This window comes from Aquarana catesbeiana, linkage group LG08, assembly GCF_042186555.1.
Source record: "Aquarana catesbeiana isolate 2022-GZ linkage group LG08, ASM4218655v1, whole genome shotgun sequence".
NCBI classification, from domain to species: Eukaryota; Metazoa; Chordata; class Amphibia; order Anura; family Ranidae; genus Aquarana; species Aquarana catesbeiana.
In genome coordinates, this window is record NC_133331.1 from 79,999,868 (window position 1) to 80,012,494 (window position 12,627).

A 12,627-nucleotide genomic window follows, 5' to 3' on the forward strand; every position below is an offset into this window, starting at 1 on the left:
GATTGCCAAATTAAGTTTGCTTTTGACATCAATTTGAGGCACTACTGAGAGCATTCAGAAATCTGACAGGTGCAGTTGACCCGGTTTCAGCTGCTTTTGCATCCCCGTAGACTTTTAGCACACCGTTCGCACTGACTTTGACTGACATCTTTGCAACTTCATGCACAGATGTCTATGCTAATCACACCTGAAAATCAGCAAAAATAGTGCAGGGACTTATTTCAAATTGGTGCCGCACCGCAAAGTCGGCATCGCACTGATTTGAACAGTTCCATTGCCAACAATAGGGTGCAGTTTATCATGCAATTTGGACCTGTCAAATTGCATGACAAGCCGGGGTGAATGGGGGCTTATGGGAAGAAAAGCAGTTCTAAAGTGAACAAAAGCCTGCGGACACTGGGGTTTATTTACTAAAAGCTAGGGAGTGCAAAATCGGGCTCACTTCTGCATAGAAACTAAATAGCTTCCAGGTTTTATTGCCAAAGCTTAATTGAACAAGCTGTATTTTGAACAAGCTGTATTTAGAAACTGATTTTTTTCAACTGTGCATGGTAGCCAAACACAAGAGTGCCTCCATCTAGGTATAGCGATTTATAAAAAAATAAATAAAATAAAAAAAAAAGCACTTGCTAGATAAAAGTGGATCAAGGCTTGTCATAGACCAGCGATTCTCAACCCTCTAGTGCCGTGACTCCTTGATAAAATTTCCCAAGTTGTGGGGACTCCTAACAGGAAAATAATTTTCGTAGCGTGGGTTGTCAGCACCCAAAGCAAGACAAGTAATTTGCACCCCTAACCCACAGACATTTAGCGATCCCCGAGTCCCTTCCACTCATACAGTATTAAAACCCCATACGGTACATTTTAGGATGTAGCACTCCCTTTGGTCTCCTTTCTTTTATCTCTCGCTTTGCTAATTTCTTGTCCCCCCCCCTCTCTAGCTGTCTTTCTTGTTCTTACTCTCCCTTTTTCTTTGTTCCTCCCCATCTTTTCCTCTCCCTTCCATGTATTCTCTGTTTTTATTCTCTTACTCCTTGGTGGGGGGAATGGGATGAGTAGCAGTGCTGGGGGGAGTTCTGATCAGCCAACTTAGGTGATCATGATGAAGGTCACCTGCTGATCTGAGAACTGTAGTGGGGACTTTTAATGGCAGCTATAAATCACAGGTAGTGTTACTCACTGTGTCTCCGACTTTGTGGTGTCTCATAGCAGTGACACCTATGCCGAAATCAGGAGATAGGGTCTCCTCCAGCCCCTCCCACTTCACATTCCTCACCAGTCAGCTGACCTCTAGTCTATGTCCACCAGCCATGCCGTGAACTAAATAGGTGGCTGCAGGAACAGCCCAGCTGGGCGCCTGCGAAAATGCTGGGGGAGCAGCGCAGGCTTCAGGAACAGCCCAGGATACGGTGACCCCCTGGAAAATCATCATTCGACCCCCAGGTTGAGAACCACTGTCATAGACCCATATAGACCTCCATAGGATCACCGTGAGGCTTCAGAGTTCTGCAGGCATGTGGCTAGTTGAGCCACAGCCCCTCCACTTCCTGTCATCACCCAGCTGAGAGAGGTGCTGTTTGGAGCTGCAGCCATCTTGCCACTTCTGGAAGCCGCTGTTGCATATATTCCAGCCTAAAGCCTGACAGCACTAATTCCATCAAGAACTCTGCTTCAACTAGCCACATGCCTGCAGAGCTCTGCAGCCTCACAGTGATCCTATGGAGGTCTATATAGGTTTATGACAAGCCTTGATCCACTTATCTAGTGAGTGCATTTTTATTGTCTTATACTTTAATAAATCGCTACACCTAGATGGAGGCGCCCTCTTGTGTTTGTTTTTTATATGTGCATTAGGATCTCAAGACTTAATCTGAGAGGAGCGGCATCCACTTCACCTGGTGTTCCCTACCACTCTGCTGGTCCTCTTATGTGCCCTGTTAAATGACAGAGGATTTGGGACTTTAAATGAGGTAGGTCTAGCATGGCTAAAAGATGAGTCCATGTAAGAAGACATGTTTTTTAATGTATTGAATAAAACATGACATGGCAAAATAAGTACATGCATGGTAAACTAGCATATCGATCACATATTAACCAGATATTCATAAAAACAATCATAGCAATTTAGAGATGACATATTGAGGTATAAGACATTTTAAGCAGTTTTCATGTTCACATGGATTAAACTTAATTGACACGTAAGTACTTCGTGGGATGAGTTCATTTCTCCCCTCCTTTACACATATAGTCTACTTTGTGTTTGGGTGTAACATTGCACCATATTGTTTTATTTATGCTTTTACAGACATGCACTCACCCCTGATGATGTGGTAGGAAACCACAAAACGTGCGTCAGGCCAATTTTGATGCACCATTTTCTTTTTAGATGGGAGTGGATGAAATCAAAACTATCTAAAAAGAAAATGGTGCATCAAAATTGGCCTGACGCACATTTCATGGTTTCCTACCACATCATCAGGGGTGAGTGCATGTCTGTAAAAAAGCATAAATAAAACAATATGGTGCAATGTTACACCCAAACACAAAGGAGACTATATGTGTAAAAGAGGGGAGAAATGAACTCATCCCACTAAGTACTTACGTGTCAATTAAGTCTAAACCATGTGAACATGAAAACTGCTTAAAATGTCTTATACCTCAATATGTCATCTCTAAATTGCTATGATTGTTTTTATGAATATCTGGTTAATAATATGTGAACAATATGCTTGTTTACCATACATGTACTTATTTTGCCATGTCATGTTTTTTATTGAATAAAACACGTCTTCTTACATTGACTCATCTTTTAGCCATGCTAGACCTACCTCATTTAAAGTCCCAAACCCTCTTTTTCTTGTATAGGGATAGAGATGTGTGATCCCACATGCCTCATTTAAAGTCCCAAACCCCTCTTTGTTAAATGACAGTTGGGCTCCAGTCAGTGCAAGAACAAAACCATTTTCTTTGGAACCATGCACAGTTGCACCAGATTCTGAGTGCACCAGGTTTAGTAAATATACCCCACTGGCCCTTCTGGGGTTTTTTTTTTTTCTAACCAGGGGCCAGACATCTAGGCCATGCCCAAACTTCCCATCTGCACCCTGTCCAACATAAGCACTTAAAGGGACAGGGTATAGGACAGGTGGGCACAGTTTACCCCGATGTACTAAGTGTAACTAAATCAGTTGCATTTAAAAGAAGTTAGCTATGACTGAACGTAGTTCTCAGACATACATCCAGTGAATATTCTATGTTTTGATACAAAAATATACCTTTTGGAAACCTTGAAGCTGCATCTTGGCAAGCTGGAAATAGATGTCCTGTTGTTCAGCGGCAGAGGCGATTTTCTTGGTGGTAACCTCGCACCACTCTTCTGTGTCGTGTGATATGGCATTAATACTCGAGCGGAGCTTCTCACACTGTCTGCTGGACTCCCCTACACTGCTTATGTTCGATCCTGCCTGCTGCCGAACCTCACCTTCTATGTCTGCACACTGATCCACAAACTTATTGTGGTGGGTGGAGGTTTTTTCAATGGCTTCAGATGTAACACTGCAAGAAGAACAATGGTAAATGAACATATGAAAGTAGACCTATGACAGGTACAGCTCTGGGATGGTTTCCATGTTTCTACAATAAATAAAGTGTTACTAAACCCAGGACCCTGCATTCACTATATTTGTTCACTCAGTACACAGAACATGGCAATGCAATCATTTCAGTAAATATAAACTGCTAAATACCTTCTCATCAGCAGTATATAGCAACCTTGTGACTGCTATCAGTGTCCAGCCGAGCACCAGGTAAAGCTTGTAGGAGGAGTGTTTATTCTCCTCTGACTGTCCTATGAGGCTGCATGACCCCTGACCCTGTCTGGGCAGTGCTGATTGGCCCTGTGCGGATCACGTGCACCCTCAAATTAAAAAAATAAATAAATCTCTCCAACAATACACACCGAACTGAGTATGTGCAGCTTGCCCCCAAGGCTCTGTTCAATCAGCAGATGGATTTGGGGCTGTGGAAGGGGGGGGGGGGAATCAGGATCAAACAACCTTTCTACACAATGCAGAGGATTAACCCCTTAGGTTACGCAGTGAGTATAACAAGCATGCTTTACTGCATATACAGTATACAGATAGTTAACATGAGGTTTGGTAAAAAGGCAGAAGCACTAATGTTTTCCAGTAGTGAACGCCTTCACTGCTGTCCAATCAAAAGTCATCACAACACAGCTTATTCATGCACTAGAGTCAGCAATAAAATCGATTTTTAGAAAAGATACAATCTTACAATTCATTCAGCCATTCTGTTCCAGTGAGCGGACAAACCTTTTTTTTTTTCTTGAAACAATGTACATATATTCAATATATATTAAAAACCTAATGGAGTATGTAAAAACCACAAAGAAAAAAACACCCCAAAAAACGTACTTATCCATATCGTCCCGCAGTAAGCCTGTAGTTCTTTGTAACCGCTCTTCTTTATTCAGAAGTCCTTGGAAGGTGTGAGCAAATAGGTTCAACTGATTTTGCATGGAACTTATAAGCTTATTTACTTCCTGCACATAAAAAAAAAAAAAAAAAAAAAAGTATAAATATAAATGAGAGGCGATCAACTACTAGAGTTTCAAATCAAAGCAACATAAAGTTTCCTTTCAGACATCCAGACAGAAATGAAAGCCATTACCTGCACTAGCGGAGTGTGCATACGGTCCCGCATAAAAAGAATTAGAAGAATCTTACAGATCATTTATCTCAAAAACGGTTATAGGAGTTGTAAAGTCTCGAGGTTTTTCACCTTAATGCATTCTATGGTGCATTAAGGTGAAAAAAGGTGCCCTCCCCCCTTTACTTACCTGAACCCAATAGTTCCAGCAACAAGAACAAGCCCAGTAGCTCCAGTCGCTATCTCGGGTCCTTATTGGATAGATTGATAGCAGCAGGAGTCATTCGCTCTCGCTGCCATCAATCAAATCCAGTGACACGGGAGCCAGGGCAGGAACAGCAGCAGGACTTGGGAGAACACCCGCACAAGTGGTTTTCCGTGGGGGGACTCAATACGGAGGAGGAGCCAGGAGCGCTGCCGGGGGACCCCAGAAAAGGAGGATCGGGGACGCTCTGTGCAAAACCCTTGCACAGAGCAGGTAAGTATAACATGTGATAAAAAAAAAAAAAAAACTCTTTACAATCACTTTAAGGAAAATGAAGGCTAAAAACCCACCTTCATTTAATATAGATAAGACTTGTAGGAAGATTAATAAATGCAATACAGCAAGAGAGTTCCAAAAAAAGGAGCAATGTAAACTAGGAGACAATTTACTATGTGCACTACAGAAATCATGCTTTGAATCACAAACAGCGTAAAAAGTCTCTACTCTGAAAAGGTTCTACACTCTAGATGACAGCCAGGCAGTCAGCATTTTCAGGAGAACACATTTTTGGCTCATAACAGAACTCTTAATTGCCACAATGGTGTCCACTGTATAAAAATGTGAGAAGACATGTCTGGACTTTACCTCGGAATGCATTGTCTGAGCAGCCTGGATCTCCTCTCTCAAACACTGAGAATCAGACTGAATATTGGACAGGGCTGATGTGGAATCCAGACGCAACTTGTGCAGCATCATAGAATGATCAGTGAAAAATTGTCTCATTTCATCTTTATGGGCACCAACCTAAAGGGAAAAGATAAAAATAAAGGATATATTTATATCCCCCCCCCCCCCCCATCAAGATTACAGCACAAATTATTCTTCATGCTATGAACCAAACATCAATCCTTTTCATTGTTGCTCACTCCTGCTGAATCCAACAGCAAACATTTACCAACTTCAAATTTAGAGGAGCTAGACTGAAACAAATGCTTGGGTTCGATGAGTTACAGTCAATTGAAGCCGATCTGTCTACCAGCACCAAAGAAGGCATTTACAGCCAGTATGAATAACTGCTCTGTGTGAGACAGTGTCAAAAATGAAGCAAAAAGCTGTGGGCATGCTCTGTGCAAATGTTCAAATATGTGCTACAAAGCCGGAGCAAGATAGGTTTATGAAAGTCATATTAAAAGGCCTATTTCACCTTTGCAGTTATTTAAATCACACACTTTTTGCTTCCAATTTGCATGCTCAGTCACTGGGAAAAAAAAAAAAAGGCTTGAATTTAATAATGTGGTACTTCACCATAGAAAACAATAAAAATAAAAATACTAAAACTCAACAACTACAAATACTGTAGTTGCTGACAAAGCGGAGTTCCACCCAAAAGTAGAACTTCTGCTCATTGTACTCTGCCCCCTCCTCCGGTGCCACATTTGGCACACGACACAGCATACTTGTCTTTCACAGGTATGCTTTCCCCACTTCCGGGAGCCTCACACACGGGTATTGACGTCACGGCTGGTGCTCCCTCCTCCTCCCCCTGTTGCCGGGCCAGTAGGAGAGAGGAGCGGAGCCTCGCGCATGCGCAGTAGCGTTCCTGGTGTGAAGCCGAAAGGCTACACTGCCGGGTTCCCTTACTCGCAATAGAGGTGGCATGCAACAGACAGCTGATGGAAACAGCTGCGTTACCTACATCGCTGGACTCCAGGACAGGTAAGTGTCTGATTAGTAAAAAAGTCAGCAGCTGCAGTATGTGCAGCTGCTGGCTTTTAATTTTTGCAGCGTTGGGCGGACCTCCCCTTTAATAAAAGGACACTTACCTGTCTAGGGACCTAAACGCGATCCTCACTTGGGCCAGGTTCTTCACCAGGTCCCCGAAGCAAGCATGTTAACCAAGTGAAGCCGGCTGTGACTCACTACAGCTGCAGAGGCTATCAAGGAGGGCCTCTGCAGCTGTAATGATTCATGTTCGCAACAATTTATGGTATCAACCAATATTAAATACTCCAATGCATGTTTTCAGTTGAGCCACTGATTAGTCCATTTCCTATGTGTATTTACACATACATGTGAGGGTATGTATGTATGTATGTATGCATGCATGTCCAGGTTTACTTTTTATATATACACACGTGTGTTATGTGCACACACATTATGCATGGACATATGTGTGATGTAAACATATCTTATCTATATACATATCATTGACTTTTTGTAGATTGAATTTCTAATGATTTTTTTTTATATATCCTAAATTTTATATATACTTTATACTATTATGGTTTTAACACTTTGATTAGCGTCTGCAAGTCTATCTATATCTGTCTGGTATCGGTCTTATATAGAGCGCTGCGATGTGGAAGGAAATACTACTACAAAAAAGAAGAATCTGCCTATAAGAATGTACAATCCATCGTGTGATAATACCTCCCATCCAGTTATGTCTCTCTTTATATAGACATATCACAACATACAGACCAGTTTTGGCTGTTCAAGGCTCTGATGAAGAGGAATCCCCTTGAAACGTGTTAGAAATTTACTCATTTTATCCCTTGTATGGTCATCAATTCCTACTATTTTATCAAATGAGAACACTGTTATTTATTTATTCATGAATACGTAGTATTTTTCTTTGTATATACCAATTTGTTTAGAATAAACTTTATCTCGATTCATGCATCACGCCTTCCTTCTTTTTTCATACAGGGCAGTTACAATTACTCCCAGAGGCATGATGGGACTTGTAGTGCTGCAACAACTGGAGGGCCCCAGGTTGCCTACCCCTAATCTAGGTGATCTGGGCAGAAGTGGGGGCAGGTACCTGTCAAAACTAATATATTTTGTATGGAAAAATAAAGGAATTGCGCTAGTTAAATGTGCAATTTTACATACGTGACATAAGTGAAAAAAATATATACAATGTGTAAAAGGAGGATAAATGCATGTATCAACTGCATATAATCCACAATAGTGTCTCATCAAATGGAAAAAGAAAAATAAAAAAGATGAAAAAGTGACTCCAAATCACCCATAAATAATCAAAAAAAGTCCAAGTGATAAGCAATGATTGATCCGTGAAAACCAGAGAAGATCCACCACCGGGGATAGAAGGGGTTACTTCTTATCGAATGGCCATGATCCCTCACTACAGAGGATCACAGCTAGCAGGCAAACTTTAAACCGACTGTGGGAACTTCTGTCAGCATCCACTAGGGGTCATCACACCGTCAACAACAAACAGCAGAGCTCGTGGCAGAGATGCCCCATAAAACACAAAAGGGAACTCACATAGCGTAAAACCATAAGGATTTATTGAAATTCGTATACATAAAATGGACACTTACAAAGATCCAGAGAATAAATAGCCTTAAGTCCGGTTCTTTGGCTAGCTGTGATCCTCTGTAGTGGGGGATCATGGCCATTCGTTAAGAAGTAACCCCTTCTATCCCAGGTGGTGGATCTTCTCTGGTTTTCACGGCTCAATCATTGCTTATCACTTGGACTTTTGATTTATGGGCGATTTGGAGTCACTTCATCTTTTTTATTTTTCTTTTTCCATTTGATGAGACACTATTGTGGATTATATGCAGTTGATACATGCATTTATCCTCCTTTTACACATATTGTATATATTTTTTTCACTTATGTCACGTATGTAAAATTGCACATTTAACTAGCGCGATTCCTTTATTTTTCCATGTTTTATTTTTACAATTGATGTTTATTGTTGGAATTGCTGCTCTTTTCACCATTAATTGTTCACATATTCCATAGCGCAGTTTTTATCTCTGTTTTTTCTCTAATATATTTTGTACCAAATGTTCAGAAAAGACATTTGGTACAAAAGGAGCAGTTCCTCAGATGGTGACTGGTAAAGCTGGTCTAGGAACAAATCTTGTAGTAATAATGGTTAGACGTGGAAATGAACTTGCCTTGTCCGCAACACCAAAGAAATTTTGCAAACATTGACTCAAGTGAGAATTGAGATTCAAAACCGAGGTAACAACTGGCAGCAAGTCTGCTGTGAGGGCTTTCTGGAGTGTGGAACGGAGTTCAGCCTGACAGGGAAAAAAACAACGTTAAAAAGAAAAAGGACACCAGTGAGGCAGTAATAAATCACATTATGAAAACAGATGTAGAGTAACAGATCAGTTAATTCTAGTAATATGGCATGACATAGGTTTTAAAGTAAAAAGAAAAAAACGCGCTAAATTACCTAAAAAAAATGAATGGAATGATCATGCAAACCTATCCCAAGAACTCCTCTTGGGAAATTCATAAACCATAATAATAATCAAAATGTCCATACATATAAATGTGAATCAAACAATAGTGCCCATAAGATTACATGGGAATCCTTATATATGATGTTATCAGAAACAGTCCCAGAGGAAAGCCCATAGATGAACACAATAAACTCGATGGTGAAGATGGAAAAGACACCCCACTCCGTGATCCGCCACCACACAAATTTTGCGCTTACCACAAAGCAAGCAAAAAATAGCCTCTGTAGACTACCTGGGGTTTGACGTCATCGCCATCCTACTGTGGACGGGTGCTCGCTATGCCGGCCGGCTTTCTGCTGTTTTTATACCTTGTTATGTAAGTTTTCTACCTTTTTTTAATAAATATCCTGCCAGATTTACACTATGGCCAGTTTCCTTTCATTTACATGCCTCTGAGACAAGTGTTTGGGGTCCCTGTGGTATCTTCCTAGCCACGTTACTTGCAGTCAATACACGCCAGCTGGATTTCCCATGTTGAGACGGATTACAGGCTATTTTTTGCTTGCTTTGTGGTAAGCGCAAAATCTGTGTGGTGGCGGATCACGGAGTGGGGTGTCTTTTCCATCTTCACCATCGAGTTTATTGTGTTCATCTATGGGCTTTCCTCTGGGACTGTTTCTGATAACATCATATATAAGGATTCCCATGTAATCTTATGGGCACTATTGTTTGATTGACATTCACATTTATATTATTATTATGGTTTATGAATTTCCCAAGAGGAGTTCTTGGGATAGGTTTGCATGATCATTCCATTAATTTTTTTTAGGTAATTTAGCACGGTTTTTTCTTTTTACTTTCGACATTTTTGGTGCACATCTCACTGTTTAACTGCTGCTTTTTTGGGGGGTTTTATTGATTTAGTGGTAGCGCAGTATTTTTCTTGTTTTGCATGACATAGGTTTTGCTTCATTTGAACGGATATCTACTGGAGAACCTTCACATTAGTACAGCTTACATACTGTATACATGACCAGTAGTGTTTCGTGCCATGACTACAAAAGATTGTAGTTTTGTATGTATTGGCATTTTTTTTTTAATTTGGATAGAGTAGGGAATAGTTTGTCAAGATTTTATTGCATAGTGTACCCATGGGTTAAATCCACCCCCTCGTTTTTATTGCTGAGTGTACCCAAAGGGTAGAATCACCCTCTATTTTTTGGTGTTGTCACCAGAATAGAAAGAGGGGAAAATCTTCCAAATGAAGACTTGTTCTGGTGACAACTGGTTAAGAGATATTTTCTCTTGCTTTCTATTGTATCTTCAGGTTAATAAATGAAGGAAAGACACAGGCAGAAAAAAAAAATTAAGATAAAAAGACTGACCAGGATTCTAAACGCCATCAAAATCCAAAGAACCATTTAGATGGAATGTTTTTGGGTGGCTACAAAAAGCTTGCACAGTCTAGATGTGAAGGTAAGCAAAAAAGAAAAACCCAAAAAGGGCAGATCATGTGCAACTAAAACTTCGGCAACAATGGGCATTCTGGATGTCATCTCAATGGTGTGAATAGAGGGCTTGTTAGGCTGACTCAAATTAAAGAGGAGCTCCAGTCTGTAAAGATAAATAAAGCTATTGCCTTACTATAAGGACACTTACCACCCCGAGCCGATTCCTCACCGGCATTGTAAAGTAAGGGAAACTGGCAGTGAAGCCCTCAGGCTTCTCAGCCGGTTTCCTACTGCGTATGCACGAGTCGTGCTGTGCTTTCTGAACGGTCTTGCTATCTTCTGGGACCAGTATGTGTCCCAAAAGGCAGCGGAGGGGAGGGAGGAGGGGACGAAAAAGTCGTAGCTTGCCGATCTTACCCAGAAGTGGGAGCGTGTACCTGTCAAAACCCCTCCCACCCAAAAAAGTGGCCAAATGTGGCAGTGAAGAGGGGGTGGGGATGCGAAGAAGCGGATCCTCCCCTTTTGCGTGGAGCTGCGCTTTAAATGCCTTCCAGACACATTTTGAAGGAATACCTTTTTTGATGGTAGAGTTGGTAGAATTACTTTTCTTCTTCTAACTTACCATCCGTTTTTGCAGATCTTCCCTTGCTTGACATGACAGACCCTCCTGCATTAACATTTCTTCAGTACTCTGAGTCACTTGTCTTGACACAGTTTCAGCAATAGTAGCAAAGGATGTGGATACAGCGGAGGTGGTTGCATTTGATGCTGAAGACAGTGCAGCCAAGTGAGCATCTGCCAGAAAACAAATTTAAAATACAAAAGTTATAGAATTTTCTGTTCATGGGGGCAACCGCCATCAATCATCTAGAATTGTTTTCAACAACATTTTAGTTTTGTCATTTTCAATATGCAGGACATTTCATTTAAAACACACACACCCCTATAGGCAGATTCTTACCTACAGAGCAGATATAGAAATCCTGCATCCCCTGATGCTTTATACTGTAATCTTCGACAGATTTCTGAATCCTTTGAAACCTTTTATCCATCTGCTCAGCAAAGCTATCATGGACCAGAGCATTATGTTGCTCTACGGCCTTTTTGCGATCCAATTTGGCATGGAGGCCAGAAACATGTTCAGTGGATTCCTGGACTGTGACCAGCAACTAGAAGATGGAAGATACAAAAAAAAAAAAAAAAAAAAAAACACACTTCAATAAGTTTTAATTGATTTCAGTCTTGTGTACATTTTAACACTTTCACTTAGGTTAGACCCCCCTGTCACTTTTTATAGCAGTCTGTGCCTCCATTAGAGAGATTCACTCTTTCCCTTGTACTGGTACCCACACAGTCACTGTGAAGGAGATCTAAAATTTTAAAGCAATTCCCAGAAGAGGCGAGTTCCCATCCCTTTGGGAAAGTTTTTTTAAACTTTCTGTTGCATCTGTAGGACAGGAAGGGAAGTTTTCCCAAATAGTACACAGACCAGACCAAAAAAATAGCCCGGCAGGGGTTATAAACCTTCCCTACTCTGTTTAAAAAAAATATCCCCCCCCAAAAAAAAAATTAAAAAAACTTTGCTATAGATACACTAACTCTTGCTACATATTTGCGATTCCAGTTTCCAGAGACTATAGGTCAGGGGTAGACTATAAAAACTTTCCATAAACACATTAGAACTTAGGAAAGATCCAAACTCCAAACAGATTAACCTTTCCCAACCATTTTTAAAGCTGTAGTAAACTGCTCACAATAAAAAAATAAAAATAATCGGGCACAGGAAGTTTAAGTCATAATGTGCTAGTATGCACTGCATACTAGCACCTTACAACAGACCTACCTGAAAACAAAGCCCTCCAGCGGCGCTCTCACCGCTGAAGGAGCTTCCATCGGTCTTCTTTCCGGGTTTGTGTACTTCGGCAGATTGGTCGCACAGGAGTTGCTGTTTATGGCACAGCTCTGAAGGAAAGCTTACCTACAGGTAAGCTTTATTATAAGCATACCGGCAGATAAAATCATTTCTCCTAAACACGCATAGTTTAGGAGAGATTCACGTGTTCTACAGTTGGTG

At 41.0% G+C, this 12,627-nt stretch overlaps 1 protein-coding gene across 1 annotated transcript in view; it reads right to left on the reverse strand.

The window, feature by feature from the left end:
• KIF11 (kinesin family member 11) overlaps window positions 1-12,627 on the reverse strand; it is a 58,377-nt gene that overhangs the window by 8,959 nt on the left and 36,791 nt on the right. Inside the window, exons 14-19 of the mRNA XM_073596045.1 lie at window positions 11,515-11,722; window positions 11,176-11,348; window positions 8,809-8,934; window positions 5,519-5,677; window positions 4,434-4,561; window positions 3,276-3,555 (exon numbers count right to left, since the gene is read on the reverse strand). Coding sequence (XP_073452146.1) covers window positions 3,276-3,555; window positions 4,434-4,561; window positions 5,519-5,677; window positions 8,809-8,934; window positions 11,176-11,348; window positions 11,515-11,722 — 1,074 coding nt within the window. The remainder of the gene's footprint in view (window positions 1-3,275; window positions 3,556-4,433; window positions 4,562-5,518; window positions 5,678-8,808; window positions 8,935-11,175; window positions 11,349-11,514; window positions 11,723-12,627) is intronic.